The sequence below is a fragment of the Rhinopithecus roxellana genome, chromosome 10 (assembly GCF_007565055.1).
Source record: "Rhinopithecus roxellana isolate Shanxi Qingling chromosome 10, ASM756505v1, whole genome shotgun sequence".
NCBI classification, from domain to species: domain Eukaryota; kingdom Metazoa; phylum Chordata; class Mammalia; order Primates; family Cercopithecidae; genus Rhinopithecus; species Rhinopithecus roxellana.
Genome location: NC_044558.1, coordinates 72,752,884 through 72,779,100, shown reverse-complemented (window position 1 = coordinate 72,779,100; position 26,217 = coordinate 72,752,884). Strand labels below are relative to the sequence as shown.

Sequence of the window (26,217 nt, the reverse complement as noted above, 5' to 3'; positions counted from 1 at the left end):
CAACCTCCCCAGGGAAAAACATATTTGCTCTGGACCCAGGTTTCTGAATACCAGAGTTCTGATATTAGTTGATCTGACAAACACATCCACAGTAGGTTGCAGTAAATGCTAATACTATGTGTTGCTATTTCCAGAAAAGACATGCTTGTTTATTTTCTACTTGAGACAGAGCAATAGAGGGAAAGGGAGGACTTTCAGGCACCTCTTATTCATTGAGCGAATAAGAAGAAGGTTCTCCCTGGGCAGGCAAACTGCATTATTCTGTATTTGGTACAAGGCAAGTCAAACAGTGTATACCCCTATACCGATCCTGAGATGACTAGAATTTAGAGACTGGCTATTCCTGTGGTTCAATTCCGGTACGGAAATGACAAGTCAGGAAATTCCCGGCATGCCAGGACTCACGGGAGGTGTTGCTATTCTTACTGTCACATATCTGAGACCACTATTAACCACTGAAATCTAGAATTGCTCATGCTCTTTCTCTCTCTCTTTCTTTTTCTCACTCTGTCTTTCTTTCTCTCTCTCTCTTCAGAATCCTGTTCTGTTTTATTTCTATATGAGATTATGTAGAAAAAAGAAAACAAAAATAGCTTATTACCTGGAATATCATTTGATCAGCATTTTGGATTTAAAAATCTGTGATAATTATAGCGAACTATTTTAAATGAATAAAATATGAGTCATTCTTGTTCTCTGACATGATTAAAATCCAGAAATCAGTTCTTGGTCCTAAATTTACTATTTGTGTTTATTTTGAAGTAGAAATAAAGGCAAGACAGTTTGCCATTTCCTTTATGTGTCTTTGCTACAACTTAGTCTCAAAAAACAATTTAACCAGAAATACACCTAAAGGTAGGCTGCTAAATTAGTTAAAAAATTTAAAACTTACTGAGATGGACTAAGATAACATACTGTTTAAAAAAGAAGAAAAAATGGAAAGGTGACAATAGCTTTTCAATATTATTATGTGAAAAATCACAATCAATAGTTTCCAGTTTTATGTAAGGCAGAACAATGGAATATCACGGACCTATGTTATATCATAGTTCTACATATTTTTAAAAAACATTATTTCAACCCTTTGTTACTAGGAGTTTTTATGTACAGGTTGGATGACCACTTGACAGAGATATTGTAAAAGACATTCAAATATTGAGGGCAGGTTAAATAAAACGACTTCGAAGGTGCCTTCTAACACTGAAAAAAATAAATATGAGAGTCCCATTTTGTTAAATCCAATGTTTGAGATACTTTCCAAATTGAGTTGGGGGATACAAAAACACAGAAAACAATATAACTTGGTATTATCTTGGGTATGGAGCCAGCCCAACTGGGGTTCAAACCTCATTGCTTTTATGCAACATAAACTGAGATACTTAAACTTTATCTGTTTGTCATGCAAAAAATAGGTGAAGTAATAATGCTCAACATAAGGGAGTTATTGCAAAAATGGAATCAAACAAGATTCTATATAATGCATCATGCTGGGCACAGAGTAAGAACTCAGTGAATGAGGGTTCATGATTTCTGTGGATGATCTACCTAAAGATTGCAAGAGAAATAAGCAATAATATGAGAAGGTAGCAGCTGGGAAAGTGCAGGCAATGGCAGAGAGGGAAGAAGGAAGATTGACCAAATGGGAATGTGAATGATGAAAATAGAGGAAAAAAATCAGACTAAGAAAAGGGGGGAAAGCTTTATTGGAAAGTTGTGTGTCATGGGAAAACAACTCAAGGTAAAAGTCCCTGTCCACAAAGTGGCCTAGGTGTCTGATTCCTGTGAGCTCATCTCTTACTCCTCTCCTCTGCTCACTCTCTTCTGTTCTCTCTTCCTTCCTGGGGCACCCAAATTTGTCAGGAATGCTTCCACCCTTGGGCCTTTGCCATGACTGTTTCTCTCCTTAGGTTCCAGCTAGAGGCAGGAGCATTCCTTAACCTCTTAACTAAATCTTCACTCCAATGTCTAGCACTGTCTCAGTGAGACCTACACTGGCCACAAAAGAAATATTACAACTCCCCTCCTCCTGCCCCAGTTCTTCTCATTGTTTTATATTTTTTTCATAGCAGTTGACACATAATCAACTTTCCATATGCTTAAAATTAATTGAAGTATTTTTACATTGACTGCCTGCCTTACTAAAATGTAAACACGCTGAGGTCAGAGATTTTGTCTGATCTGTTCATTGACATTATCTCAGTGTCTAGAACAAGGTCTGGCACATGGGTGGTGCCCAGTAATTTTTTTTTTTTAATTCATGAATGAAAATGGAAGGGGAAAAGAAGGAGGAAGAAACTAATTCCAGACTCAGGAAAAATATTTTCTAATTTTCCATTTTAATTAGTATTCCCAGTGCTTTGACAGGAGCATAACATTACACACTAGAAAGGTCTCAACATCTAATTATATTTAAATTATAACTGTTAGCTTTGAGTTGTAATAATATCATTTGTCTTTGATTCTACCATAACCAGCTCTAAATAGACTAGAACTTGAAACACGATAAACAGAGAACCTCAACTATGTGTATTAAAAAGTGTTCAATATTGAGAATTTTAAAAATATGTTGGTTTCTAAAAATTACTAATTGTGCAAAGTGTCTATTTACATGTTTGGTTATATACCAACAATATTCTTTAATTCATAAGGCTTGTCTCTTGACATCTAGTTGAAGTATCTGAAGCTCTGATATCTAGCAATTAAAATTATGGTGGAAGCAACTAGTATAGACAAAGCACAGATTCTGTCACACTTGATCACCTCTTTCTGTGTTATGCTTGGCCACCCTTAATGAGGAAAGATGGAAAATGTCTACTACTTCTTAAAGTGAGAATTTTCCCAAATTGGAGTTCTAAAGTTAAGAAAGTAGTTCTTCATTGGGTGAACATAGTAATTGACTTTTATAGCCTTTTTGAAAATACATATGTATGTATCCTTTTTAAATCTAGAAAGAAATGCATTATATATGAATGAATGAACAAGCAACGAGTCTACTGTGTTTCTTTCCATTGGCATCCAAAATAACAGTATGCAGTCATGTCAGGAGCACCAAATAGTCAAGTACTATTTTCAGAACAAATGTTACAAGGTGTTATTTTAATCCGGCAATGTTTCACTGCCTTTTAGCCCTGTAAAACTATACTCTGTCATCTCCTCCGCATTCCATTATCCAGCATCCTAAATCCTGACCCAAGTCAGTGAAGTGTACAGATAATCAACGTGAAGCAGAGCATTTCTAGAAGAGCATATGGAATCTCGAACAGTTTTCAGTGCATATTAACAGTGTTTATGTTATTATTTATTAGGGTGTGTATTACAGTCATATGTTATACTTGAGGTTATCACTACTTGAGAAGGATTTGGAAAACTTAAGTTTAGAGGAAATTACAATATTAAATAAGAGATAGAAAATAAGATCTATAAGGAAAATTTATTGAAACGCACTCTTTGTTGAAATAACGAAACGACAGTCCTCTGAAATCCAGGGATCCTTGTCTTCTCAATCCTTGTCATATGGCCACTGCCATCAACGAATAATTTTATCTCATTAATGGCAGCTCGAGAAACCTGGCATGCAGTCACTGATAGGTAAGTGACAGCTTCTGAGGCTGTACACCAGGACAATGCCATAGTGGAAGAACCACAACCATCACAGTTAACTTTCCCTGGCTGGCGGGGAAAAAAAAAAAATTTAAGCCCTGTTAAGTAATATTCCTTGCTATTTTATTCAGATATAATCCAAGTCAATTTGTCCCTTTAAAATATAAAATGAAAACAATAATCCATGAAACACAAGTGAAGTTCTATCCTTCAACTTCTGTGTTATAGTGTTTTATCTCTCTCATAGGAAACCTAGGTCCTGATTAGATCCAGCATTCTTCAATTTTAATGGAGTGAATTGTGACTCAAAGGAATCCTAAAGTAAATGTTCTCAAGTGGATGTGATCTCACCCTCTAGGGCAACTTTGTCTAACCCATGGCCCATGGTCTGCATATGGCCCAGGACAGCCTTGAAAGTGGCCTGTCACAAATGCATACACTTTCTTAAAACAAATTTGTAAACTTTCTTACATTATGAGGTTATTTTTTGAGATTTTTTTTTTTTTTTTTTAGCACATCAGCTATTGTTAGTGGTAGTGTATTTTACGTGTGGCCCAGGACAATTCTTCTTCTCCCAGTGTAGCCCGGGGAAGCCAAAAGCCTGGACACCTCTGCTAGTCTAGGGAATATTTGGCACTCTCTGGAAACATTTTTGGAGCTATTTTGGGTGGGGGCAGAGGTGTGCTTCTGACATCTAGTGGATACAGGCCGGGGATGCTACTAAACATCCTTAATGCAGAAGACAGCCTCCTACAACAAAGACTTATCCAGCCCCAAATGCCAACAGTACTGCAGTTGAGAAATCCCAGACTAAATGTTCTAGCACTATTCAAGAGGCAGTTCAGTCACTTAAGAATAATTCCCACAGTTGCTCCTCTCTGTGCACCTTGTGTTAGAGTAATCATGAGGGTAATGGAGCAGTAGATGAACTTACCTCCATGTTTGGAATCTCAGCACTTTACATGCAGTGTTTAGTATAAGCAGTTAGGGGCAGTCAACTCACCCTTCTCTAAACTAAGTTTATTATTTTATTTTGTAAGATTTAGACTTCATAAAGCTTAAATATTTTACTGAGATTTCCAGTTTTTGGTCCCCCCGCCCCAAAAGAGAACTCTTACCTTGCGAAGCTGTCATTTGATAAGGTTAGGACATCAACAAAAATTTAATGTTGACACCAATTAGCCATAACCTGCAAACTGAGTATTTCACAAGGGCCAAGTTCAGCCAATAGTTCTGGGCTCTAGTTTCTATTAATACTCAAATCAAGTATAGTCATTAGAACTTGAGAATCAATAATAGATTCTGGCTTCTTGTTATCATTGACTTCTTTGATAAGTAATTTTGTTGAGAACATATTTGAGTTTAAATTAACAACCATTTCCTATATCCTGTACAGTGATTAACTAATCTGGGCATTAAATTGAGAAGAAAGGAGAGAATTCTCCAGTTGACATAACAAGACTGAGAGCCAGTCAAGACTTTTAACCTCAGCTTTACCACTTGTTGTGTGACCTTGGTAAAAAAAAAAAAAAAAAAAAAAAGTCAAACCAGTATTCGCCTCTTATTTAAGATGTGGATAATACTTAAAACCCCTGTGAGCAGTGAGATAAATATTGGTGTGGTAATTAATGTATAAATTGCCAAATAGATTGCAGATATCAAGACTAACTCGCCTCATCTGTGATGACTTCACATGTGTTTGAAACTTACTATGGATTGAAGTTTCCAGAGCTTAAGAGACTTTTCCAGGTCTACGTTGCTAGCAAATGGTGAAACTAGAATGACTATTTAAGTCTTCTGACCATGAATCCAAGGCTTTTTGTTTATAGTATTCTGCTCCTTCAGATCTATACCATCCAAAAATTTGCGAACATGCTTTCTCAGCATGTCTAAATTTGCCATAATTATTTGCAAACATTGAAAGAAAACTATTTGGAATGCCATGTCCATAACAAAGTATTAGAAATAATTCACGTATTTTTGTTGACTTCCTACTCTATCTCACATATTAGTTACTCTTTATATATGTGCATATATTATATATTGTAATACTTTATATATGTTATTGCATTTATTATATGTTATCTCCCCCACAGGAGCACCTCCTCATGAATTCCTCAGAGTCCCAAGACTCTCTTGTCTTGAGGCTGGTTTTTCTCCAAGATCCTTTGTTTTATTGATTTATTGATTTTAGTGAGGGGATCTCACTTTGTCACCCAGGCTGGAACAAGGTCCTCTACTTTGAACTTCTACTACACAATTCTCCCCACACATTTCAAGAAATTCCCATCCTCTAACTATTGGTGCAGTCTAACCCTTCAAAGTCCATCTTCTCAGCCCTAGAAGTACATAACTCAGATTCATATCTGAGTCATTAGAATAATCTTTCATGGGTTCCAACAAGACAGAGCAGAGGAGGCTTCCGTACTCTAAGTAGCACAGAACATTTCAAGGTGAGCATGAGCACTGCCAGGCTTTCTGAGGTTCCCTACAGTGTAGTAGCACATCTGCCACATTACTCTTCTGAGTGTCCAGTGGGATAGCTGTTAAATTACACGCACATCCTGCATGTCCATTTTATCCCGATATATGAATCCTCAGAGAAAGTTGTCTAAACTGTCAGTCAAGTCCAATCAGTAAGTGAAAAATTCTGTGAAAATTGGGACAAATAAGGTAACCATGAATCCTGGCCGGGCGCGGTGGCTCATACCTGTAATCCCAGCACTTTGGGAGGCCAAGGTGGGCAGATTACGAGGTCAGGAGATCGAGACCATCCTGGCTAACACAGTAAAACCCTGTCTCTACTAAAAATGTAAAAAATTAGCCTGGCATGGTGGCACACGCCTGTAGACCCAGCTACTCAAGAGGCTGAGGCAGGAGAATCACTTGGACCCAGGAGGTGGAGGTTGCAGTGAGCCAAGATCGCACCACTGCACTCCAGCCTGGGCGACAGAGTGAGACTCCATCTCAAAAACAAACAAACAAACAAACAAAAAACAAAAACCATGAATACTGGCTTTCCCTCTCCAGGTGAATGTTTTCTGCCTGTGCCTTCATAGATAATGTTAGTGGATCACTGGGAAAGCCTGTGTCAAGAGAGGCCAACTAAGGCACAATTCTAAAAAAGACAAGACTATTTTCTGCAGTTTTTAGGATAATTGTCTTTAATACTTTTGTTGTCATTGGAAATTGCACATTATACTATAAATTGATTAAGCATTGAATACATTATCATGTATTTAATAAGAGCTACTTCTGATATATTATTACTGGTGGCCTTTGTGAAACCTGCAAATTTTTGCCTCTGTGTTTTATTCTATTCTGTATTTGGTTCCTATACCTTTATTAACATCCAGTATAGACTGAATAAAAATATTTTCACTTGATATAATTTTAGTAACCTAATTTATACTTGTTTCTTTCATACATATTCATATGAAGACCACATAACCCTCAGAAAAATGGAACTTATGCTATGAATTGATTAGTGTATCAAGCACTTGCATCAGATGCATACAAAATGCATGTTCTTCAATATGTACAACTACTAAATCCTACCTGTTACTATAACAGTCTCAAAAAATAAAACAGCAATGGCAATGTGATAGTTAATTTTTAAGTTTTACACATTAAAACATCTGTAGAAAGTAAGGAAAAAGTATCATCTAAGGTTAGTTTATTATCTTATTTCTTTTATATGTAAAACTCTTGAAACTAAATCTTGCTTTCAAGAAGACAAGGAGAAGAAAGAAATAATAGATAATATGAAAAGCATGTGACTACCTCCCGTTAGAGGTTTCTTTCACAAAAATTAAGAAAAGGATCAGAAGAGCAAAATTATGCTATTCTTATCATGGATAGCATACCTTAAGAGCAGAAAAGATTGGGAGGGGATGAGTGTTTACTATTCAAAGTGAAAGCCATCATGATTCTGCAAGGAAGAGGGTGTTTTAACTTTGCTTTGTGATTTGAGCATTTTATCAGGTTGTAAGAGTTGAAAATCTCTGAGTCTCATTCAGCCATTTAAAAGGAAATGAAGGGAAGGAACTGTTTAATGCCAAGTCTAACTGTCCTAGCATTTGTATTAAGATGGAGCTACCCAAAGTTCTCTAAAGTATGAGATCTTCGTGGTGCAAGAAAAGAATCAGACTTCATTTTGCATTCTACTAGTCTCTCCTTCTGGATTATTCTTTACACCTTTGAAATGTCCAAGTCACTCAGGGATAGCTATTTGTAAGCTGCCACTATGAGATGACATTTAAAATGAATGAAAAAGATATAGACAACATCCTCTCTAAATCAACAAAATCAACCTTGGCTTGAAAGCTGGTGAGAAAGGCTCGTTTTCTGTCCCATTCTTCTGTGCATATGACACTCTGGAAATTATACATTCTGTTTCACAGAACTAAATATTTATTACCAGAGGAAAATAGATTATTAATTACAGCCAAAGGCTGCTTTGATTAAATATACAATTAATTAGCTATGCTAAGCTCATCCATCCCAGAGCTCCTAATATTTTCAGCCCGATGATTCTTCTAGTACTTTTAATTAAAATTGTTCTAAAAAGCCACAAGTTAGCTGCATGTGCACTTAAACTGAAGTTATCTCTGCAGTGTTTCACTGGTTTCCGTATGCCATGTAATTAATCTTTAGTGATTAAATGTACATAAAATCATCGGAGATGCAAAGTAATTTGTGCAGACATGGAACAATGGAGAGCTTTTACTGGGCCTTGGCAGGATTGTTTTATCTGCTGAAAATTATTTCAAAAGCATACAGATGTTAATTGCTTGAAGGAAATAAATGTACAAAATTGTGCCCTTCTCTCCCACTCTTCCAAATGAAGCTAAATAAAATCAATAATATTAGTACAGAAAAATTCTGTGGCAATTTGAATTTAAGGATGTGATGACTCTATTTGGTGGAGATGCATCCACTTTGTTGCCCTGCCTTGTTTGCTTGCTGAGGCAAAAATAGTGTCATGTAAAACATGGTTTGCAGAAAGTGCCACCCCAAATAGTATTGCCTCGTACACGCATGCTCTCAGATAGACCTGAAACCTTCCGTTGGTTACAACTCTCCGTACACTCCAGTTGCTGTCTTACGGAAATCCTGTTTGAATCACTCATAGTGATTGTGTCCACGAAGGTAAAAGCAGGTAAGAACCCAGGCGGTCTTTTTCACTTGGAACTTTGTCCTGTCTTATCCCAGTGGGCTGCTGAATTTTTGTAAGGCAGCAACAGCTTTACCTCAAAGGTGGCCTACGCTGGAAGATTGGCAGGCACTAAGTCACCTCCTTTCTGAGCTTTTCCTGATTCACTTATATTAAAAAAAAATAATGGGGGGATTCTTTTTACCGAAGTTTTAAGCTGCATCAAGATTAATGCTTATTCACGCATATGCATACATTATTATACATTTTTGGAACTGAAGTAATCTTTGGAGAGCATTGTGGTCTAACCTGTTCATTTTATGGAAAAAAAATTTTTTTTTTCGCTTTGCAGCTGGAGTTTCCTTGTCCTGGGAACATAAGTTAGAACAATTATCCACACGGTTATGAACGGGGATCAAGCAGTTGATTCACCACTTAACTGTAATATTATGAACTACTTACTGTATTTACTAAAAGGAAATAAGAGAATAAACTTCCCACCAATCATCTTGTTCAAGTTTTAGAGCTTCTATGATAATATTCTATTGATGTTTAAAAATAATTAATATGAATGTATAGAAAAATCCTGGGTGTTTTTTCACATAGTGTCATCTTTAGCAAGTTGCTTAACCTATTTAGTTTTTTAACCTATGGGATGAATATAATAATATCTGCACCTGTAGTGGCAGACAGTACCAACCAGCATGTATGACACAAATAGTAAGCACTCAACAAATTTTTGTTACTGTTGTTGTTATTATTATCTATTTCAAGGTGCACTTAGAGATACCCATGTCTATGAAATTACTGGGGCAAATTCTAACTATTCTATAGAAAATAGCATCAGTTGGTACTTTAAATGCATTTACTTTTTTTTTTTTTTTTGCCTTAGGCGTCAATCTACGTTTCATTAATATAGAACAAAATATTTCTTTTCTAAATCTATGAATTTGAGGAAGTTGAGGGCATGGTGTTGGGAAGGTTATGGGCTCAAGTTCAGGTGGTTTTACTTGTGGATGTAGAAGCTTGTGAATTTCCCTTAGGGCTTGGCCTTTCTACTGTGATTTCATGTCATCGACTGAACTCAACAAGTGTCAGGCTGCATTCAGATGACAGAATTGATTGTTGAAAGTGATTTAAGCCTCCTGCTTCTCCTAGGAAACCGGCTGTTCGTTCAAATTTTGTCCTGTCCTTTCAAACTGGTGTGAAATACCATTCGTCGCATAGGCACTAAGTTAAAAATGCTGGTATTGAAAAGCACAGTTGTATGTCATGCAAGTTCTACTTTCTTATGTTAATGTCCATGTTGCACAACTTCTATATATTCTCTTTGGTAACATACCTTTCTGAGTTCATATCCTACACAAAGGTATAATAATGCAGGTGGAGGACCCTAGAAAGTATGAGTGTGTGTGTGTGTGTGCGCGCGCGTGTGTGTGAAAGAGAGAATGAGAAACAGAGGGAGAGATTGAATGTGTTTATGGTGGAACAGTTACCCAATTGACTAGGTGGGTAATAACTAGAAAAGTTGAGTTTCAGAATATTGGAAGAAGTAAATTTTGATTTCTGAAATAACCTCTGAAAACACAAGTCTTCAAGGGATGGGCAACATCTACTTGGAATACCTTTATATACTTGAAATTCAACCTCTACAGCTTGTATTTCTGCACAGTGTGGATTAATTGGTGGGAATAGATACCAAGGCTAGGCTGTTACTGAAAATCTGCCAATCTGAATCCATGGGGCCCACTGGAATCCATGTGAATGGGAGCATCAGGATACCATTTGACAGTTCTCTTCATCCTCCTCCAACTGGACTATCCACACTGTCCCTGTCTTGACCCAAGTACCCATCATTTTTCCCTCTAATTTCCTAAATGGTTTCCCTGCTCCCATTCAGTTACGTCTCACCACAGCCTTCCAAGTTTTACACCCCTAAACCTAAATGAGGCCACACTACTTTTCAGATGAAGGTATTTTGTAAAAATCCTTTACCATGACCCGTGGAGGACATTGGGATCTATGTGAAAGCTGTCTTTCTCTACAACTTCTTCCCCAAGACTCAGTCACCCCAGACCTCTCATGGTGCCCAGAGGACTTACTCTTTCATGCCTCAACCCTGGGGAATCCTTTCTCCCATCTGTGCAGTTTATGAAGTTCTTCATCTCATCAGACCCACCTCAAACGTCAAAGTCCTGGAGTCACATCCCGATAGCCCAGGCATAGTTAGTGCTTTGTGCTGTTGCAGAGCTGTTAATACCTTCCTTTTAGCTCTTTATGAGTTTGGTTCCAATTATAGATGTATATGTTGTTTTTCCCAGATTGTGAGAGCAGGTGCCTTTCCTTGCTCAGCCTGTTACACTCATTTACACTCAACTTCCACAACTTTCAAATGGGGATAAAATACTTACCTACTATGACTGTTCTTGGATATGATTGAGATAATATAGACCAAGGGCTTGGCTCAGCTCCTGGCACTCCATGAGTTCTCACTCAGTGATAACTAGTATTACTGTCATTGCCACTGCCAGGAATGTAATGTATATCCCCAGAGAGTAGCCTCATCTCTGTCACTTAAGAGTTAGGAAGGAAGGAGGGAGGGAAGGAAGTGTTATGGATCACCACCATAGCACTGTGCTGGCTGCCCTAGCTTTGTTTTTATTTGATCCTATCTGCGACTCTGAGTGGATATTATTATCCCCTTTTCCACATGAAGAAGCAGAGGCTCAGAGAGTTTCAGTAACTTACTCAAAGTCATACAGCTAGTCCCAAAAACTGTATTTAGGCCCAGTTCTGAGTGATTCCCACATTGATGCTCTTTTCTGCTATCACAATGAATGACAGGGCATTGAGGTGTTTCAGAGCAGAGCAGCCCAGACCTTTGCTTGCCACTCCAAAATCATTTGTACAATATATTTAAGTCAAAGGAATAATGTGGACAACTGGGCTACAGAATGGAGCTGGGAAGTGAATATAATGCAGTTTGCATTGTGAACATGGGTAGTTTTAGTGACAAGTGCAATCATATTTGTTTAAACATGGTTCTTGACAAAGAAATATATGAAACGTTATTTAACACATAATTATTCTCAAGTATGCCGCCAAGCACATTTTTAGGCCCTGAAACTACAGCACTAAACACGATTGTCAGTTTCTTATCATTCAGTGTGTTTTGTACAGAAGCACATAAATAGTGAAGCATTATATTGCTTTCATGGATAGGGTACAATGAACCTCTGGTGAAGATACTTTACCATCTTCTTTCTTGTTTTGACAGATGCCCTGTTGTAAATAATTCACTATCTCCTATTCCTTTGTGTGGTACAATTTACTTCTTTTATTTAATAAATAGGTATTTTCTAGCACGTGCTAGTGTGGCTAAGTCACAAGGTTAATTTCTACATCCTTTTATGCTCTCATCACAAAGATGGGACAAAAAAGATCTTGTCCAAGGGCTAAGGGCACATTTCCTCTTGTTCAATGGATATGAAAGATGAATAGCTCTGTCCAAATCCTCAGTTGTTGATGTTGTTTGCAGGATTTTTTTTAAAGAAACCTGAGTTGTTTAATGACAATGACATTTTTTTCTCATTGAAATAATTTGAGTTTATTTCAAGTGTTTATATATGCCTTATGCCTTTATATCCTTAGGCCTGTTATAGAAAATTTTGTCTCCATCTGAATTCCTTGTTATGTTTTAAATATTTGGATCTGATATGTCAGAACTCAGTGAATAGGTTTATTAATAATCACCTACATCAGTTTAGTATTATGTTAGGAACTAAAAGGTCAGTAACTAGTTGTTATCCAACCATTTCATCAGTGGGATCTTATCCAAAGATTTGAGTCATTTTTCACTGCATATAGAGTCACTTGAGATATAAAAAGTCTTTTTGTAGTAATGAAGAACTCCCACAATTAGCCAGGAGGCAGCCATCTATCTTTTTAAATAACTCAGCTTGGAGAGCAGGATATCAGGTGATATTCAGTGATGAACTGTTATGACTAAGATAAAGTAGGTGACACAAATCTGTGTTTTTTGCTTGTAGGGATGTGTGTGTGTGTGTGCATGTGCACACAGAGAATAAAAGACACTCATAGTAGAGTAGGAATTTGTTTTTCTAGAGATTTGCAACAGAAGCACACTTTACAGGAAGCTGTTCATCTATCAATTCCTTATAATTATTTGTGAACTCTAAATGGTTACAGCATGGATCTATTTTTAGCTAATAATAAATATAACAATATTTTGAAACATTTTATTTTTTTCAGTTTCAGACATCAAAAAATTATGAGAACAAAAATAATAATTTTAAGTTCCAGGAATAGTATAAAAATTCTCAAATATCATTCACCTAGGCTTCCCAAATTGTAACATGGATTAACACTTTACATTTGCTTTAGATTCTCAATCTCTCTCTCTCTCTCTCTCTCTCTCTCTCTCTCTCTCTCTCTCTCTCTCCTATTAAGTCATAAATGTTAACATCACCAGTAATAGACAAATAAACATGACATGCCTCCTGATAGGCTAGGCTGAAAAGGACACACCACCACTTCTGGACATTCCTGCTCAAAATACATAAATACATAACCTGAGTCTAATCAAGACAAACATTAGACAAACCAAAATGGAGGGATTTCTGCTGCTATAACAGAATACCACAGACTGGGCAATTTATAATTTTAAAAAATGTGTTTCTCACAGTTCTTGTGGGTGTTAAGTTCAATATCAAGGTGCCAGCATCTGGCAAAGGCCTTCTTTCTGTGTCATAACATGGTGGAAGGCACCATATGGCAAGAGAGAATGCCAGAGAGCAAAAGGGATGGGAAGGAGAGCAAACATATTGTTTTATCAGGAACCCAGTCATGTGATAATAGCATTAATCCATCCATGAGTGCAGAACTCTTATAAACTAATCGCCTCTTAAAGTTTTCAAGTCTCAACACTGTTGCATCAGGGATTAAGTTTCTAACATGTGAACTTTGAGGGACACATTCAAATCATAGCAGGGATATTTCACAAAATAACTGTACACATCAAACAACTATGTAAATACTTTGTTTTATGATCTCAATAAAAATTGTATTTTAAATCTCCCTTAAAATGCATAAATTTGCTAAATCTGACAAACTCATAATTACATTTTAGATGCAACTACTTTTGATAGTAAAGTTAATTTGCAAAGATGACAAATTTTAGCTCTTGCCACATTTTTGTTAAAGTCAGAAGAGTTTCATGCTTAGCTATATCAGTCAGGGTCCCAGAAGAAAACAAATAGCATAATCAAAGGGTTTAATTGAAGAAAGTTTAATGATGAAACAGCTTACAAAGGATGAGCAGAGTCAAGGTAAAGAACCTAGGGAACAGCAAGAGAGAGAGATGTTCTTGCTACCTCTAGACCTGGAGAGGGAAGGTGAGTCAGGATTGTGAGCAGATCCAAGCAAGAGCTAGAGTCTTGGGAACTGGATAAAGACCTGTAATGCTCTCTAACCATTGGCTTAACCCAACAACAACAAAAACTAGAGATCCTGGGTCAGGCAAGGGTGCCAAGACACAGAGCTGGATGAAAAGAGCAGATCGTGGATCTGAAAAACAAACCAAAGAACCAACTCATGTGCCCAAAAGCAAAGACTTCCATTTCTTTCATTAAGGTGAGGGGAAATAAACTCATTTATAAAGAGGTTAATAAAACTATGTTGTATCCATTTTAGTTTTTTTTTTCCTCAGTAACAATCAGGACATATCATAACATGTTTCTTCACTATAGGAATAATTCATAGAAATATGGACTCTTCAAAGGTGTTAAGTGCTTTGATGGGAAAGCTTAAAAGAGAAATGTGACAGTGGGAACAAGGAAAGGAAGAGAAAATACAGAAGGAGGGATACAAAAAAAAAAACAAGACAAGGAAAACATAATAAAAGGAAAAAGCAATTGTGACAGATACATCAAGATTGCCTATAACCAAAATTATTCATTGGTTCAGGAACAGTTTGGATGAGTTCACAAATAATGGATCCATAACCTCTTCATATGAAAAATTGAAAATGAGTCCTGCTTGCACTTGAGAATGCCTTACCATCAAAGTGCTCTGTAGAAGGGATCAGATGCAATATATTGGACTATTTTTGTGGCCTCAGTGTCACAGTCTGTTAACTAAATGTAATAATAGGCTTTTACACTAGCTCATTGGGGTGCTGGGAGTCCTCTATTCAATACTGTTACATACGTAAGCATTTCCAATGCATTCAATTATCTTAGGTTGTAAATGGGTGTTATGTTAAACCAGATTGGTAGAGGCAAATCCTAAAATGTCACAAGTTATAGATGAGGCAACAGTCTTCATTAAGGAAACACACAAGTCGGGAATCAGCAATACACAGTCAAACAAGGGACCAAAAATTGTGGGCGTGTGGTGGGTCTGTATTTCAACTCTTGTTGCTCTGTCTTATAGGAAACGTTGTCAGTAAGAGAACAGACTGCTGGAGGTTCAGGCTGCCTGGGTTAGATATCACTTATTTTCATTTGTCTGAGAAAGCCAGCTGCCTGGCAAAGTCCCTGGGGATTTTGGAACTAAGGGAAACTGCAACACCCCATACTCAGGGTAATGAAGCTCCCAGTCTCTCGTTGTGCAGACAGAAAAGCAGAAGAAGCTCGAGAATCACTTTAGGATAAGTCTACTCATTGTGTCACATGGAATAATCACCATATTCTCTTCCAAAACTCCAATTATAGCACTGTTCAAAAGCGGAATACTGGAGTAAATGGACTTCGGGGTTGATGCGATCTAACATTTCCTATGTACTTAGGTTCTGAAATTATACAATGAACACAAACCTACATACCAGTGATTGTTTTGTTCATTGATAACCTTTTTTTAAAGGTTGAAGTTAATTTTAGTCAGGTTTCTTTCATACAATTTTGCAGATTCCTATTATGTGACTTCTTTTCATTATAAATACATTTTACACTATGCTATATTCCATTTATATAACAATGTTCAAATAGAGTCAATCATACCAAAGTTTAGGAAAAAACAGTGTGCTGAAATTTCTTAAAATTAATTTGAAGATTGTATATGATAAGTGTTTTGATGAATATAAGGTTCAGATTATCTTAAATTCCTTCTCTACCAAACATTTTAACAGCAATTTAAACATTATTTCTTCCTTCTGTAAAATGTCACTAGATTGTGCTTTGGCAACACCTCCCTAATTATCAAATAGAGAATTTATTCTGTGTCACTTAGGGACTTCGGTCAAAATGAATTCCACAGTTACTAGTGAGGGTGGGAGATCTTGTAGACTAACCAGGTACAGGATCATGTCCAACCAGAATTATAATACGCAAGTATTTTATACTTATCCTCAATTTGAAATTTGGTTATATCAATTGTCCATAATCCTTGGAATTCTATGCTTCTTTTATGGCACATTCTTAAATTTATTCTCCCTTGAAAGTCATAGATGCTTAGAAGCCCTTGTTTCTCATGAGAGGCGTGGGGGTTTGGAAACCCTCATCATTCCCAAACAGCTGACTCTAGAAATGGCTTCTCACTAGAGTGACTGAGTTATTCATGCACTTGTTAGCACTTCAAAAGAAAAACAAAAAAGACTGTTTGTTTCCTGATATCCAAGAAAATTTTGCATGTGGTTGGATTGGAAGGAATAATCAAAGGGGAACAGCTCAAATCCAAGCTGAGACCACTAGTCACTCTGGGGAAGTTATTGAAGAATGGCCCAGATTTTGCAAAAGGCCCAGATATCCAAAAGGGTAGATTATTCATTAAACAGAGGCTTCATCAAACATTACTATGATATGGTTTACATATGAAAAGCTCTCTTCTTTACTTAACATTCACAAGTTCCTTATGGATTAATTAGCCCATCTTCCACAAGAAATGTATTCGCACATCTTTTGCATTGATCACTGAAAAGTGATTGCTTTTTCTTTATCCACTTAAGATTATGCTATCAATATAATGAGAAATAATAACTTTTTAGAAACAAGATAATTATTTTTGTATCTCTAAAAATTTATATGTGTTTAATACAAGCCATCACTTGAATATCTAATCTTTAAGGATATTTGTGCTGATCTGAATTGGTAAGTGCAGGGAGAAGGGGAAGACCTTCTCAGAAAATGGTTTCCTATGATCAATTTTTCTTCTAATTTCCTATCATATGTTTACTTGTTAATTCATTTGAATATATATATTATAACTGCTTCAAGTTTCATATGATTAAGAATGATTAAGACTACTCTCTCCACTTTTTTCTAATCCTACATTTTAGTTTGTCTTGGGACAACCACATGTCACTATTTATCCTAGAATTTCTCTCATTGGCATCGTCCTTTCCTCTTTTTTTGTTGTTGCCAATTCTGATAACCCCTTGTTGCATAATGTGTCTGCTTTTTTATTTATCTCAAGTCCAGTGGCTAAATCATCATTCCAGAGTCCAGTCTTCCCATCCTGGGACTACTAGCCTCTTATCAAATATCAATCACACGAATCTTTTTAGTTGTACACTAATTGCCCAGTTACAATGGAACCAAATCAGTCTGGGCCACAGCTATCAAAATGCCAGAGGTTATGACAATAGAGGAAATTATTGCATATACTACTGCTGTTTGTTATGACACCCTATCCTCTCAATCATTCGATTTAACAACCCTTTTGGAAAAAGGCTCTTTTCTTATGGTATGCTTAAATCAAATTGGGATCTTTCATAAAATCCTTCTGCATGCAAACTCAAACCCCATAATACATGGTTTTTTGTTTTTTGTTTTGTTTTGTTTTGTTTTGTTTTTTTCAGTAATCAAGTTACCTTGCACCCTCTTCCCTCAGTTTTGCTCCTAACCATATTCATGTGTTTTTTTTTTTTCCTCCTGAAAATCAATTCATCTGTATTGCTCTCACAAAAGATCTTCCCACCTTTTACTGGACACCCAGAAATATTGGGTATCTACCCTTAACTACCTATTTCAAATGGGACTTCTTTAGTGGATAGTTTCTTCATCTTTAGTCTCATCTCACAAAACAATTTAAAACTTTATGTCATCCATACAAAACTAAATTTAAGATTGAGACAAAGGAGTAAGAGGGAAGAGGAAAAAAGGGAAGGTGGGATGGAGGGAGAAAATATAGTGGTAAAGAAATAGAATAATACATAAGGATCTGGCAATATGGCAATATGAAGCACCAAATATCTGTTATTGGTTTAAAAACAAATCACTTGAAAAAAAGGAAGTTTTGCTGTTGTTCACAAACTTCTCCTAGAAAACTGTAGATATTCTTCCCACATAATTCTTCTCTCTAGCTGCAACTGATGATAACTGAGCAGAGCAATTGCCAGAAAATCCCAATTAAGCGATTCTTTTCTTTTCTTGTGAAAGGCATAATATATAAAATGGTGACCTTTTCGTAGGCTAACAGTATGTTGATGAACTTCAAGTGAAGTGAAAAAAAGTATTTAGTATCATCAATGCTTACATTTTCTAAGGGATCATGTGTAGCAGTAGAGCCTTTAAAGGTCATAGACTTCTTTACTTTGAGAGATATTAAATAGCTTATGAAAATAGAGGTCAGCTGCATGATAACTAAAAGAAAAGAGCATTTTCCAATAGGGAAGTAAGATCTTGAGATTACATTGACTGTCTGTTTAAGATTGTATTTGATTGTTCTTAGAGAAAAGAATGAAATTTGCATATAAATTTCATGATAATAAATAAATGAGTGTATAGGTCATATGATCAATAGCCATTGATCTTGACACATGAACACTAATATTGTTTGCATATACTAAGTATTACAATAATGATTTCACAACCTAAAATACCTTTCAATAATTTTTATATGTCCACAAAAAACTATACTCTTCTGGATTTTGCAAAAGCAATCCTACTTAGCTTATAGTAACACAGGTAAATAATCATTATCAGTAGGAATCTTATGTTTTTAAAATATTTGTTGCTTCGAAGATCACTAAAGCAAATAAATATTCTGAACACCAGGACTAGATTAACATGTAAGGCTGAGGAAAAATGAGCCTTGTCTTGTCTTGGGGAAAAAAATAGATGAATGGCACTTATCTGTCTACTACCTATTGACACACTTTGTGCATTAGTAGAATTTCATGTATGACTGGAAGAAACCCTGGTCACAAACTTTTCCCTTTGCCTTCAGATACTGCATAAAGGTCCCTCAAAAAAGTAGTCTTATTTCCCTCTACCACTATTAGGGTTTCCTCTTGATGAAGGGCTTATAGGAAAAGATAACATGTTGACACCATTCCAGTAGATATATTAAATAGTTGATAAGGCCAGGGGTGGTGGCTTATGCCTGCAATCCCAGCACTTTGGGAGGCCAAGGCAGGTAGATCACGAGGTCAGGAGTTAGAGACCATCCTGGCCAACATAGTGAAACCCCGTCTCTACTAAAAATACAAAAATTAGCCTGGCGTGGTGGCGTGTGCCTGTAATCCCAGCTATTTGGGAAGCTGAGACAGAAGAATCGCTTGAACATGGGAGGGAAGGTTGTGGTGAGCTGAGATCACGCCACTATACTCCAGCCTGGGCAACAGGGCGAGACTCCATCTCAATAAATAAATAAATAAATAGTTGATAACAGACTGTGTGACTGAGATTTCTTTTCAGAGAGGGAAGGGTGTAGGATCCTGCAGGAACAGATCTTCACTAAACTGAGGGTACATCATGAAGCAGGAAGGCTGGGGACAAAAGAGCAATTTTTACCTACTGCATCAATTCTCACAGAGCAGTCTTACCTACCACTTGGTTATCTTCTACAATCTGGAATTTATAAATACTGACCACAATATGAAACACAGGGGTTGATACTATTCAATGAGAGGGGCAAGATTTTATGCTGTGCTTTTTCATTCTGGGATTTCTTCTATCATCTGCTGTCTACATGTCCTCAGGGGAGGCAGTAGTGGCCCCGGCCCAAGCACCTGTCATACAGCAGGAGCTAAAGGAATGAGTGTGATCATGTCCATAGGTGTCTCATGTCCACATACCCTCATGTGCCCCAAGTCAGGTATTCCAAGGTGTATCAATGAAAACTCAGCGATAATTTTTCAAGTTTAGTTCATGGAAAAGAGCATCAAACAGTGAATACATAGATTAGTGAATGTGTTCACACTGGGAAACACCCAGTCAAATCTCCACCTGGGGTGTCTTACTAGTGATTCAAGAGCAAGAACTGAATTGGGACATATTTTGCTGGTGAAGAAGCTTAATTGCTCATTTTTTGAAGGCACATTAACTCTTTCAGGGTCCATTGAGTAAATTAGCTCCTCCAGGTCATTAAGCCTGTCTCTACATGACGTGATGATTTCTACCTGGCATTGTATCATTTACCCCAAAACGACCCACACTTGCTCTGAGCACACACATATTCCTTGTCTACTCAAGGAGAGAGAATGTGCTCATTTGAATGTCAGTAGTTTCTCTACAGCTGCAACTCAGTGACTTATTTTGCTTCTTTTTTAGGCACCCAGGGATCTCTAAGGGTTTGCTGGTGCGTGACGGTTATCGGTGCCTCACCAACAGGCGGGTGGCTTAGTTTGCTGTCTGGAAATGGTATAATTTCAGGGATATTGGGCACAGTATTGTGCCACTAGATAGCTCTTCATATCTGCAAAAAACAGCATTATTGATTCATCTGGGGCGAGAGTCATAAAACTTTCAGGATTCTAGAGTCCTTTATTAAAACACAGCTTCCACTAAAAGGCTGTGTTATCAGGACTCATTTTAGGGGATTAAATTGACAACTATTTGAGAGTGGCCTGTATTGCCTACCACAAGGTTGTTAGGGAAAGTGTGTAGGTGTTTTGACAGCCACAAAGGTTGGGAAACATTCCTGGCCTTTGGTAAGCTGGCATAGGAGAGTCCCACAAAAAGAATAATTTTTCTCTCCCAAATGACAATGGTTTGTGCCCCTGTTGAGAAGCAACAAGTGAGGACAAAGGCAGACTTCACCTCTTTGTAATGTCCAGAGCTACCGTGGAGAGTCATGAATTGGTATGAATTAAAACGAGTAACCAGTGGGGACATAATATATTCATTCAGAGGATTTTTAGAGCAGTGATTCTTTCAGTGAATATAAATATAAAGTCAGAATCTTGTGAGTATGCCAATTCTGATTCAGTAGGTTCAGGGTAGGGCCAGGGATTCTGTATTTCTAATCATCTCTCATATGATGCTGATGCTGCTGGTTCACAGACCACACTTCAAACAGTGAGGATTTAGGATAAAATGCACATGGGCAATCACACGGTCTTGGATTAAAACATTATGAATATGGAGGAAATTTGACAATACCTTAAATAATTAGATTTTAGGCAAGTAAGACCCTGATTAAATATTGAAAATCTCACAGAGACATTGATAAATCATGAAAAAGTATGACATACTTACCATTTCCTCTATCTGAAGACTTCAGTGACCCTTTTCTGAAGCAGACGTCTTGCTTAAATTTTTAAATCTTTACTAATAGTTCTGTTGTTTTACTCGTTAACCAACTCCAGATACTTTATAAAGATACAGAAGTAATTGTTGTTGTAATCTCAGGTACTTCGTCATGTTGGTAAAGACGTCAGTAAATATTAATATCTGATTAAATATTCCATTACAAAATTCATGTCAGAGCTGGTTGAAACCTTTCTCTCTACCTTTTATTAATGTATCACGACAGACTCTCTGATCTTTCCTCTGAGATAAACAACGTCCTCGTATGTTTGTAGGTCAATGGGAAGGATCTTTCGAAGGCCACCCATGAAGAGGCAGTGGAAGCCTTTCGCAATGCCAAGGAGCCCATTGTGGTGCAGGTGTTAAGGCGAACACCTCTTAGTAGACCGACCTATGGGATGGCTCCAGAAGTGCAGCTCATGAATGCCAGCACTCAGACGGACATCACCTTCGAACACATCATGGCCCTGGCCAAGCTTCGGCCACCTACCCCTCCAGTGCCAGACATCTGTCCGTTCCTGCTCTCAGACAGGTATTTTTCTGTCATTTCTTCCAAAGCCCTGTTTGTTTCCATTTGTCACATAAAGCAGATGTTGGAAAGAAGCGGTTCCCCTAGCAGGTTGACAGGTATGGAGACAGGCTTCCCAGCTCTGTTTGGAAAATGTCTCCCCTGTTTAGATATGTGCAATTAGTTCTCAGTGGTCCCTGCTAGCTACTCTCCCTAACCCACATGGTTGTTTCACCTGGGTAATCATACTTGCTAGCTGCTAAGAAAAATTCTGGCTCTGATTAGTTCATCTTCATATTACTAGCTGTCAAAAGCCTCGTGCTACTCATGAACACTGGTCAGGGAAATCACTTTTCTCACCAAAGCTGCCAAAAACCTTATTAAGACTCATGTGGAAGTGGCTGGCTCCACATTCTCCTCTGTGGGCCACCTCTCTCTCTTCCTTGCATTTCTCTTCTTTAAAGAGAAGCTAGGAAATTAATTTAATTAAAGTGCAATTCTCTGAAGAAAGCAATTACCCAATATATTGAGATATAAACAAAGGATCTTAGCTGTCAGAGAGTAAGTATAGTGCTATCAAATAAAGATCTATTCAAGGAATACTTCCTCCAGATTTTTGCCCAATTTAAAGGAAGTCAGAGAGATTTTATTCAAATAATCCTACTTGAACAGTTTTAGAAGTACGCTTGCCCAATTCATTGTGTTCTGTGAGCTTTCTAGCAAATATTCAAACATTGAGAGTTTGTAAGAGCGATAGTCTCCTTAGCCTGCATTTTCATCAACTACTCCAATCTGCTCTCTACTTTGTAAAACATAGATCTGATTCATGCCACTTTCCTGCCCTTTGATGGCTGGCTCCCATAAGCCTGTTTCAGTGGGTCACAGATGTACAATAGAATCACCTGGGAACTTTTAGAAGCTGTATCAATACCTGAATCACCCTTTAGGCCAATTAAATGAGAATTCTTAAAGTAAGGCTTAGGCATCGGAATTTTTCAAAAATCTCCCTAGGCAATCCTAATGTGCATCCAAGTTTTGAAAACACTCCTTGAGACTTCAAGTTCCAGGAGAGTAGGGGATTTGTTTGTCTTGGGTATCTCTTTATTCATTCATCCATTACCTTTTAAATAGCCCTTTGTGTCAGACACAAATCGGATGTGTCAGGCATTGGAACTAGATGCTGGGCATAAAACTTTGAACAAAAATAAAGTTATTGCCTTCTACAGTTTATATTCTACAGGGGTGGTTGAACAAAAAGCAAGGAAACAAATATATAATATTCATTAACACAGCCTAAAACATAGTAGCCATCCAATACTTCCTTGAGTGAATAATAATAGCTAGCTTGTATTAGCTAACTTAACATGCTTTCAGTATTATTCCAAATGTTTTGCATTTATCGACTCATTTAGTTCTCACAATAATCTCATGATGGAGTGCATTATATTATCAACATCCTATGTCTAAGATGAGGAAACAGATATTAAGTAACATGGCCAAGATTACATAGCAAAAAAGTGACAGGGCCAGGCTTCTTGGCCTAAGAGGTCTGACCCCAATGCCTACTTCCTTAGCCAGTGCGTCTTGCTGCTCTTCCTAGGTCCTGCAGACCTTAGCTTAGAGACAACCTCTTCTAGAAAACCTCCTAGGGCTGCAGTGGGTCCACCCCCTACCATGTGCTCCCAAGGTTCTCTATTTTTCCCTCAATTATTGCACTGTATTAAAATTTCCACTTTGCTGCTTTCCCCAATTAATAGGGCAGAATTGGATTTTGTACACCAACATATTTCCAGCACTTGGCCTGGCATCTGGTAGCCACTGAATAAACGTTGAATCAATAAAGTCTTCCTCACAGCAGGGTTCTCTTCTTACTATCTGAAAGACAAAGGAAATACATCAGATGTCCAAAGCAGCAAACTTCAATGTTCCAACATCCCAAATGGGCTATGCAGACCCAGTCCAGCTTCAAGCAAGGAGATTTATCTGGCAGACACAAGGCAAGGTGCTGCCTCTATTACTTTACCATTCTGGCCTACACTAGTTAGACCTGTGTGGAGCTGACAGCCATAGATAGCAGTGAGGAGAGGCTGGTAGAATATTTATGCTGACCATCGTATGAGGGCATGAGAATGGGTCTCTTGCCTTTCAGCAAGGGAGAAGATAACTAATTGATACTGCTATCTCCAATTTTTCAATAAGGTCCACCCTGGCAAGGCTTAGAGGTCTCATCTGCAACCAACTAGTCAATTGTATTTAGGCTTTTTCACTGTCTTTAGAAATAGAAAAGACCTTATGCCCTTTGCTGTTAAACTATTCTTAGTTTTCATATGATACGATGTGTGGTCTTTATATCAGAACATAATAAATTGAATAACATGTTTACAAACTATTTAAAATATTTCCTAAAAGTTGAAATACATAAAAGCCACGTGCAACACCCCATATCCCCTCATTTCCTTAATGTAATCTGCTCTCTCTGTCACTAAGAATTTTCTAAAGGTATTATGAAACCTTTCGGCTTATAGGAGTTTCTACTGATTGATCGCCATGAATGTTCTTTAGTACTTGTGTATATGTCCTTGATCAAAGAGGAGAAAATGTGCGTTATGAGGGAGAATGAGAAAGGGGGATCTTAAGAAAGAGGGGAGGGTACAATGTGAGCACATTTTAGAGTCTGAAAAATATGTGCTTTTGAAAATGGTTTTCAAAAAATAGTTTGCAGCTGTGGATTATGAAATTGTTAGTGCTTTATGACAAAATACCCCTTTTTGAGGAGACTGCAATCTCAACTGCCACACACCCACGTGTGGAGCTTGTCACATTCGGTGGAATGGAAGCAGGCCAGAAAGTATCAATAAAGCATCATGGACTGTCAGAGATTTCACATCAGTCTCTCCACAGAATACAGCTCTGACCACAGGCCCTTATTCCACAGAAATTGCAAACTGATGGACTTCACATAGAGGGAGAAAGGAAAGCGATTGCTTTTTCTGAGCTGTAGTTTGTTTAAAGGCTAGATCACTACAGGTCTTATTCCAAAGCAGAGCAAGCTAAAGTGAAATTCTAAAAATCAGTTTTAATCTTGAAAACAACCCTTTTAATCTATTCCTATCATATTGCTATATTCCCCATAGCTGCCATTCTCTGCATCCAATGGAGCATGAATTTTATGAGGACAATGAGTATATTTCCAGCTTGCCTGCTGATGCAGACAGAACAGAAGATTTTGAATATGAGGTAAGATCATTTTCACACCACTTCACATTTCTTCATGAAGTTATGGTTGAGGGGTTTTGTATAACAAAGAAATTAATTTATTATAGTGAAAAATGTCTTGTCTATTACATATCTAGAGTAAGATCTTTCAAATACTATTTGTTCTAGCTATGTGTCTCTAGTGTTTTATGTATATTGGAAAATATCTTTATAGTATAAGCTTAAATATAATTTGCTCTCATTTTGTTGCTTTTTAATAAATAATATTACAACCACTACATTTTAAAAATTTGTTCTATAATATATGTGGATTTCCAAGTAGACTTTGAAAAATAAATTTAAAACAAAGATTGTGTTTACTGTTTTCATTTGTTGTATAATATTCTAATTTTCATTGATAAACCAAATTTTATTATATTGTATTCTCTGGAAATGCAATATTCTCTTTGTGCCTCTGGTATGTACTCTAAAGAGCCATTTCACAGACTTCCTAGAAATAGAGATGGCCTCATGCCCTTTGTTGTTAAACTATATTTATTCTTCACATGGTCTAATGTTAGAATATCTGTACTGTGATATATAACAATTCAAAAGTCCATTCATTAATTATTTTAAAGCTCTCACAAAAGTTAAATAACATATCCTAATATTTCCTCTGCTTCTGCAGCCTGTATATCTTTGAAAGATTTCAGACTACTCTGACATTTAAAAATAAAATAGATTGAGGAAGTAAAGAAGCTTTGGTAAACAGGCAGAGAACTCATGATCACCTGCCCTTTTAATGCTTCAGGTGATGTCATACAAGTTCAGCTAAGTGTTCTCTTCCACTTTACAACCAGGAAATCCTGAAATCTCTTCCCTTAGGAGGATCTGAAATCAAATAAGGAAGCTCATCTAAAGCAAATAGATGTTTGTTTGAAATCTTCTCCCCACAAAAGTCATTCCTGGGGATTACAGAAATCATTATTTCTTTGCAGCCAAAATTTAGAAGGATGTGAAATGACGCCAGGTAACTGAATAGATGGTTTTGTCATTCTTGCGTTGTTCATGTTAAATTTTTATCTCCTCTTTATTAAGTTGATTGAAAAGTTTTATTTTCTAAATCTACTCAGACCCTGGCATGCATTACAATATCCATTGCTTTGTCTATTCATGTAAAATAAATTATAAAATTGAGTGACTTATCCAAATAATTCAAGATTCTTATGTTTTCCTTTTAGTTAATGAATACTTTGGGTTTGGGGACTGGA

The 26,217-nt window shown here is 37.0% G+C and overlaps 1 protein-coding gene across 2 annotated transcripts in view; it reads left to right on the top strand.

The window, feature by feature from the left end:
• PDZRN4 (PDZ domain containing ring finger 4) overlaps nt 1-26,217 on the top strand; it is a 413,438-nt gene that overhangs the window by 323,535 nt on the left and 63,686 nt on the right. For both annotated transcript variants that reach the window (XM_030939208.1, XM_030939209.1), the window contains 2 exons: nt 21,519-21,775; nt 24,886-24,988. In XM_030939208.1, the coding sequence (XP_030795068.1) occupies nt 21,519-21,775; nt 24,886-24,988 (360 nt within the window). The remainder of the gene's footprint in view (nt 1-21,518; nt 21,776-24,885; nt 24,989-26,217) is intronic.